General features: G+C 39.3%; 1 protein-coding gene across 1 annotated transcript; it reads right to left on the bottom strand.

The window, feature by feature from the left end:
• Positions 1 to 5,409: 5,409 nt before the first annotated feature.
• On the bottom strand, positions 5,410 to 6,741 carry LOC115140505 (trace amine-associated receptor 1-like). Its single transcript, XM_065026412.1, has 2 exons — positions 6,689 to 6,741; positions 5,410 to 6,399 (listed from the first exon to the last, which is right to left on the bottom strand). The coding sequence occupies exon 2, from the start codon at positions 6,385 to 6,387 to the stop codon at positions 5,506 to 5,508; it is 882 nt and encodes a 293-aa protein (XP_064882484.1). The 5' UTR covers positions 6,388 to 6,399; positions 6,689 to 6,741; the 3' UTR covers positions 5,410 to 5,505.
• Positions 6,742 to 8,774: the final 2,033 nt, after the last annotated feature.

The following is an 8,774-nucleotide window of genomic DNA, read 5'->3' as shown; positions in this document are numbered from 1 at the left end:
GTTTTTCAACCACTCCACAAATTTCTTGTTAACAAACTATAGTTTTGGTAAGTCGGTTAGGACATCTACTTTGTGCATGATACAAGTAATTTCTACAACAATTGTTTACAGACAGATTATTTCACTTATAATTCACTGTATCACAATTCCAGTGGGTCAGAAGTTTATGTACACTAAGTTGACTGTGCCTTTAAACAGCTTGGAAAATTCCAGAAAATGATATCATGGCTTCTGATAGGCTAATTGACATCATTTCATTTGAGTCAATTGGAGGTGTACCTGTGGATGTATTTCAAGGCCTACCTTCAAACTCAGTGCCTCTTTCCTTGACATCATGTGAAAATCAAAAGAAATCAACTAAGACCTCAGATTTTCTTTTTGTAGACCTCGACAAGTCTGGTTCATCCTTGGGAGCAATTTCCAAATGCCTGAAGGTACCACGTTCATCTGTACAAACAATAGTACGCAAGTATAAACACATTGGGACCACGCAGCATCATCCCGCTCAGAAAGGAGACACCTTCTGTCTCCTAGAAATGAACGTACTTTGATGCGAAAAGTGCAAATCAATCCCAGAACAACAGCAAAGGACCTTGTGAAGATGCTGGAGGAAACGGGTACAAAAGTATTTATATCCAAAGTAAAATGAGTCCTATATCAACATAACCTAAAAGGCCGCTCAGCAAGGAAGAAGCCACTGCTCCAAAACCGCCATAAAACCGCCAGACTACGGTTTGCAACTGCACATGGGGACAAAGATCATACATTTAGGAGAAATGTCCTCTGGTCTGACGAAATAGAACTGTTTGGCCATAATGACCATCGTTATGTATGGTGGAAAAAGGTGTAGGCTTGCAAGCCGAAGAACTCTATCCTAACCGTGAAGCACGGGGGTGGCAGCATCATGTTGTGGGGGTGCATTGGTGCAGGAGGGACTGGTGCACTTCACAAAATAAATGGCATCATGAGTCAGGAAAATTATGTGGATATATTGAAGCAACATCTCAAGACATCAGTCAGGAAGTTAAAGTTTGGTCGCAAATGAGTCTTCCAAATGGACAATGACCCTAAGCATACTTCCAAAGTTGTGGCAAAATGGCTTAAGGACAACAAAGTCAAGGTATTGGAGTGGCCATGATAAACCCTGACCTCAATCCTATAGAACATTTGTGGGCAGAACTGAAAATGCGTGTGATAGCAAGGAGGCCTACAAACCTGACTCAGTTACACCAGGTCTGTCAGGAGGAATGGGACAAAATTCACCCAACTTCTTGTGGGAAGCTTGTGGAAGGCTACCCGAAATCTTTGACCCAAGTTAAACAATTTAAAGGCAATGCTACCAAATACTAATTCACTGTAATTTAAACTTCTGACCCACTGGGAATATAATGAAATTGTCACGTTCTTACCTTAGTTCTTTTATTATGTCTTTGTTTTAGTATGGTCAGGGCGTGAGTTGGGTGGGTTGTCTATGTTCCTTTTTCTATGTTTTGGGATTTTTTTTTGGCCTGGTATGGTTCTCAATCAGCGGCAGCTGTTAATCGTTGACCCTGATTGAGAACCATATTTAGGTAGCCTGGTTTCACTTTTGAGTTGTGGGTGATTATTTTCCGTGTTAGTGTTCGTTACCACACGGGACCGTTTCGTTTGTTTCACTTTGTTATTATGTATTTTTGTTGTGTTCAGTTTGTCTTATTAAAATGGACACTTACCACGCTGCAAATTGGTCCGATCTCTCTTAATCCTCATCAGAGGAAGACGACGAACGTTACAGAAATTAATAAAAGCAGAAATAAATAATTCTCTCTACTATTATTCCGACATTTCACATTCTTAAAATGAAGTGGTGATCCTAACTGACCAAATTATATTATATGTTAGGAATTGTGAAAAACTGAGTTTAAATGTATTTGGCTAAGGTGTATGTAAATTTCCGACTTCCACTGTATACAAAAGTATGTGGACACCCCTTCAAATTAGTGGATTCGGCTATTTCAACCACACACGTTGCTGACAGGTGTATTAAATTGAGCACACCGCCATTTAATCTCCATAGACAAACATTGGCAGTAGAATGGCCTTACTGAAAAACTCAGTGACTTTCAACGTGGCACTGTCATAGGATGCCACCTTTCCAATAATGATTGCTAGTTATAGCATCAATTCTTAGTTTCACAGTGTTCTCTGACTAAGGTATTAATGTGAGTTTCTGTGCCTCTGCCTCCACAACACAGACACCAGAGAAGAAGTAGATACTTCTCAAATAATGGCATGCCTCCTTTGTGTAATACAGTCCATTTGGTGAGCCAGCAGCAGTGCCATTCGTTGATGTATAAGTGCTGTTAGTATTTCATGAGATATTGTCGAGTTGGTCAACTAATGATGTTAAATCTACATCAAGATATAACTGAGAGAACATGCTGCCGACAAACAGGGCCCAGTAGATGACTATTTTGATGTTCCTCTTCATCCAGATGTAGGGTGCTCACTGGGCAGGGACGATCCGGGTGAAGTAGATCAAATTCAGACAAGTCGAGATTGACATGTTGGTGGGTGATGAGTTCACCATTATCAGAACACCAGCAAAGCAGAGCTCTGAATGTTCATTTGAAGAAGAATCAGCACAAGTATTCCTTTGCAATTAGTGAGACCAGAAACTGTGTTGTAGGAAACCAAGGCTCCTTGGAGTATATTCAAAGGCCGTTTGAGAGGGATTCAAATGTCTCCTTACAGCACTATTGAGAACTGCTCAACTAAAACAAGAATTCTGAAAGGATCTTGTATAACTCTGAGGTTTTGTTTTTGTATATCTACTGTAGGTGGGACAGTATATAGGCCTTAATATTGGTATGTGAACCTCATCACGCTCTTATGAACATACTGCAGAGTTATATATCGTATGTTCTGCACATGTTATTTTTGTGCTCTTGAATACAAATGAATGTGAACAAATGAAAACGTATCAGTACTGAATCACCTGGAATGATTTATCCATCTTGTTAATCTTTTTCTCTGCAAAACTGACAGGCGCTCAACTGAAGAAGATGGTTTGTCTGTCCGTATTTATTTGGACAGTGAAGCTACATTATTGTTTTTACATTTCGCTCTATACTACATCATTTTGGATTTAAGATACATTGTTTCATCTGAGGTTACAGTACAGAATGTCACCATTTATTTGAGGGTATTTTTTTATACACATCTGTTTTACCATTTCGGTCCCATATTCCTAGCATGCAATGACTACTTCAAGCTTGTGTCTCTAGAAACTTGTTGGCTGCATTTGCAGTTTGTTTTGGTTGTTTGATTGTGTTTTGCCCCAATATGAACTGAATGATGAATATTGTATTGTGTCATTTTGGGAGTCACTTTTATTCTAAATAAGAAGCGATGTTTCTGACCACTTCTACATTGTGTATGCAACCATGATTATGGATAATCAGGAATGAATTTTGTATAACGATGAGTGAGAACATTAGAGTAACTAAGATCATAACCCCCCAAAACATGCTAACCTCCCCTTTTTTTATTGGTAATTGTGAGAGGTAAGCGCGTTTTGGGGTTATGATCTTTGAGGATCTGTGACTTTCTCTCTCATCGTTATTCACGATTCATTCATTATTATCTGTAATCATGATAACAACCACATTAATGTAGAGGTGTTCAGAAACAGGACTATTTCTAGCTTTTTTGGGCCCCTAGGCATTTCCTGGTTGCTAAAATTCTAATAGTTCACCTAATTTCAGTTTATGGGGCAAAACAAGCAGTGAAATATATTTTCCATAAACAAAAATATTGTATTTTCAGCTGTTTGAAGCTGGTGTACAAAACCAAAAGGAAAAGAAGCAAAAACAAAACTTAAAGGGAAGCAGCGAAGTAGCGCGCACAGAACAGATGTACTGCTTCGTAGACTTGCTTTCAATGCGAAAGACAGATCTATAAATCACATTTCTATGTGAATTTGGTAGGGTCGCCTTCAAAAGTTACATATTGTAGCTTTAAATTAGTGTATTTATGTACAAAAATAATACAAGAAGATTTTAGTTGAAACATGGATAATTGGTGGAGTACTGTGGATACTACTAAACCTTGTAAACCTCCAAGGCCCATGTTGCCCAGGGTTAAGAACGTGCATTGTAGATTCATAATTTGTAAGTCGCTCTGGATAAGAGCGTCTGCTAAATGACTTAAATGTAATGTAAATGTATTGTACTATACCCTCTAAATATTATTATTCCAATCTGTTGTTTTTTAATATTCCTTAAAAACACTTTTTTTTAAAAATGGGACTGCGTTGATAATGCCTGCCCTAGAGATCTGGATTGCGTGACCTGTCAGTCATTTTGCCATGATTACTTCAATGTTTAGATAGCTGGGTAGACTACCTTACCTAAGGGGGGCCCGTAACCGACTGCTTGTCTCTTATTCCTAGAAACGGCACTGTTCAGAAACTATTCTATTCTTATTTACGATAAAAGTGACTCCAAAATGACACACAACATTATTTACCATTCGTTTCTATCGGGCAACACATTTAAATTTTGACCCATTCAATTACTGGGAATTTATACATATTGAGTGTGCGACTCTCTTTGTTTTTCTAGTTTATTCACCGTTAGTCAGCACCTCTACACTAAATCATTTTCTCTGGGTGTGCGCCAGCTCACGCTTTTTATTACACACCATTATCTGAAACACGACCAAAACAAACTGCAAAAGCATCAGACAAGTTTGTAGAGCCACAAGCTTGATGCAGTCATTGTGTGCTAGGAATATGGGACAAAATACTACATTTTTGACAAAATGTAACACACTATAAGTGAATTTGTCCTAATACTTATGACACCTTCAAATTCAGGGGACCACAGATGTAGGATATTTTGCTACAGCAGGACAAAGATTCAGCAGCAACAAGAAATGTGGATTATAATGAATGGACACTTTTGTATTGGCTGATATTTTATTTGCCATAACAAAAACTCTAAGTGGAAATTAGAAACTTTAGAAGCCTTTTTAAAACTCAAATACACTACAATTTTGCATTTCCTTCTATGCAGGAAAATTCTCAGAAAGAAAGTGTGATCAAATTAAAAACGTACTCTGCAGATACATTAAATGCATTCATTTCTAAACAGTAAAACAGATATGTATAAAAAATACTGTAAAATAAAATGTGACAGTCTGAACTGTCACTTCATATGAAATATTTGATCTGAAATGTTGGAGTATAGAGCTAAATTCAACTGGATTGTACTTTTTTAAACCTACACACCTGTGTCTGATATTGTTGAATAAAGGACTTAGAGCAAGGCACATATGTGTCACACTTCTTTGTCAGTATTTGATTTGGCCATATTTATTCTGAAAACAATTGCATTATTGAAGAGTCAGGTTGAAGTATTTGACCAGAAATGATCATTCTAAACGCCTTCCTGAACCAACTGTAGAAGAATGCATACACCATGGGATTAATAGTTGAATTCAAATAGCCAATCCATACAAATGTTACAAACAAAACGGGTGGTGTAGAGTAACTAATAAAAGGATCAATGCAGTTGACGACAAAAAGGGTGTCCAGAATGATAGAAATACCCCCATAATGACAGCAAGTGTTTTGGTGGCCTTCCTCTGTGATTTGCCTACTGAGTTCTGATTGGTTGTACCTTGAATTGAGCGTGCCTGTCTCTGTGCTATAAGGAAAATCTTTAGGTAGATGCTAAGCATCCCTACTCCTGGGATGTAGAATGAGATCACCGAAGACACAGTACTCGACACTTTGTTTTGAAACAAAATACATTCTCCCTCACAGGCAACATTATTATAGTAAAAATCCTCCATGCCCCAAATATTGATCCCCAGAAATATCATACAAAACCCTACTACGGCAGAAACCGTCCAGATGACCAGCATCATAATCAGAACAACATGAACAGTTATTTTAGTTCTATAAAGGAGAGGGCGACACACTGCATAATACCGGTCAATAGAAATAAAACACAAGTTAAGAATGGATGCAGTGCACAACATGACATCAGTGCTGGTGTAGATTTTACAGAATAAATCTCCAAAATACCAGCAGCTTTCCAGTGAATGTACCATGCTGGGAGGCATCACTAAAACCCCCAAGAGGAGGTCTGACACAGCCAGAGAGAGGATGAGGTAGTTGGTTGGGGTGTGGAGCTGTTTGAAGTGAATGATGGGGATGATTACAAGAAGGTTGCCACACACTGTGAGAACAGACATTGAGCCAAGTAAGAGATAAAGTAATACTCGTATTGTTGGAGGAAAGATTGATCTTTTGCAAGACCCATTCACTGATTCAAAACATAGAAATATATTCTCAACAATATCAGCCTTGCTGAGACTGATTCCTGGTTCCATTGTCATTGTTGAAAGAATCTGGAAAAAAATATAATAAAATGATTGTCACATTAGTTAGTAATATACATTTTAAACAATTACATTTTGGAAATTACATTACATTAAAAAATTAAATGCTGTATTCTTCACCACAGTATACTGTCACTTAGTCAAATCTATTAAATTACTGTTGCTTATTCATTGGAAATATTTTCACAAACACCCAAAGGGACATGCTTTTTCCATTTCAAAAGGTGTGACATTCAATGTAAATGTTTCCAATTCAGCAAGTATGATTTGTTTTCGGAGGTGCTTCATCATAGCTTACCTCTCAGCCATGCAGATGATGCATCACATGTGAATCCCTTTTCTCTGGTCACAATGTGATACAAAAATCTGAACTTGAATCTCATGCTTTTGTACCTATAGTCTATTAACATAATGGTGATTACAATATCCTTTTGACCAATCAGACGTTTCTACTTAAATGTAAATGTACATTCAACTCTACAGGGCACTCAAACTGATGATGTCATATGGTTGCCATCACTCCCCTCAACACCATTGTGGATAATTGTAAAACCTTGACAAGTGTCATGCCATTTTATAATGGACTCAAATTCAGAATTTTAAGTCAAACATTGTTACACAAAAATAAAGTCAAATATAGAGAGCAGTAGAATGTGCAAAATATATGTCTTAAATGCTTCTATTCAGTTTACTGGGGGAGGTCGGGTAATGTAATTATGTGCACAAGCACTTATCACCACATCTGTAATTTTAGTCCCGTCTAAATCTGCCATGCTAGAAGTTTTTACATGGCAGGAGAGTAAACATTCCAGACAGAATAACCTACTGTTTTTTGGGGGGGTAACTCCAAGGTCCTCTGATAATACTAGTCCCGTGCAAATCGACATCCCTGTGTTTTGAGAGAAATGTTTGTGGTTTTAGCAAGAAAACATGAACTGATTCGATAAATTGAACGAAGTACTGCGCATAAGATATATGAAGGGCCTACATGTATCAACTTGCACAGTGAATGCTTCTGTTCATGTTTTGTGCATGTGAATTGAATATTGACAAATGCATCAGTAAAACATATTTCCCCTATTTAATGCGACCCTTGCTGTTAATATATTGCAAAGCAGCATACAACTGACCTAAACGTTTGTGGGGAGGCATTTAAGATGTAAAATATGCTAACGATTATGATCACACTTCCTCAATTCAAATATTATGGCGACACTATACCAAATATGGTTTCGAAACGTGGGAACCAAACTCAAGTTATCATTGTTGCCCTGTTGTCGCCTAGCCCTAGACTTGTTGAAATACATTATCTACACGCGTAAAAAGAAACCTGCAGGCTTCCGTCATAACTATCAGTATGAAAAAAGGTAAGAATGACAGGGGGTAGTTTGGAAAACACTAATCCGGTCCGAATCGTTCTCTGGAAGAACAGAAATTCTGGGTTAATAATGTAGCGACCCGCACAGACAGCTGTGTGTTATGTGCTAGGCTAGGAGGTGGTTGTGTTGTACTGACCAGTACCCGGTGTTCGCGGGGTCCGACATGTCAATCAACCTGCTATCTGCCAATCACGGGAATGCCTGGAATGTTCTGATGCCGGGCATCCTGGTGGTTGGCGGAGTGGCGTGGAGGGGGGTTGGGCATTGAAAGTTAAGACCAGGTTCAGCCTTTGTTCTCTCTCTCTTACGTCTGGGCTTCACAAGAGAAGGTCACGATTGGCTTGTGGGTTATCTGTCATCTATTTGGCGTGTGCTACGGCCCAAACAGTAGCCTGTGTAAAGTTGGTTCAATAAACCGTCAATTCGCAAACTCAAGCCTCTGTCTGGACAATTGTTCATTTATGATCTAGTCAGGTCATTACATTGGTGTCAGAAGTAAAAACGTTGATACAAGTTAGCCAGCTAGCTAGCTGACTTATGTGGCTAGCTACCGTAGGTGAGAACGGGATTGAAAATGCTTCGAGGGAATCCGAAAGTGAAGGTGGAGGTAGGGGACGATTATGGCCAAGGAGGTGCGTGTGAATGGACGTCGGGGGTTCTGTCTGAGGAGATCGCCAGGGCGTCGGAGCGCAGAGGCCGCTTGAGGGAGGACGTTAGAGTGATGGTGGCTGAAGCGGGCATGAGTGCTTCGTCGAGTGTATTTTGCGCGGATTCTGGTGGGCGGACCGGAAGGGCGACGCCGACGCGGCGTGACGAGGAATCTGGGGCTCAGGATGTAAACAAACATGGCGGCGCCCAGTTCCCGGCTGCGTCTGTATCTGTTAAGACCCCGAAGTATTCCGGTAAGGCGGATTGGGAAGCTTTTCATGCTCAGTTTGAACTGTTAGCTCATTTTAGGGGGTGGTCGGATGAAGAAAGGGCACTGCAGTTGGCTTTATGCCTCAC

The sequence above is a fragment of the Oncorhynchus nerka genome, linkage group LG13 (assembly GCF_034236695.1).
Source record: "Oncorhynchus nerka isolate Pitt River linkage group LG13, Oner_Uvic_2.0, whole genome shotgun sequence".
NCBI classification, from domain to species: Eukaryota; Metazoa; Chordata; class Actinopteri; order Salmoniformes; family Salmonidae; genus Oncorhynchus; species Oncorhynchus nerka.
The sequence above is the reverse complement of the archived record's forward strand: the minus strand, read 5'-3'. Positions and strand labels throughout refer to the sequence as shown.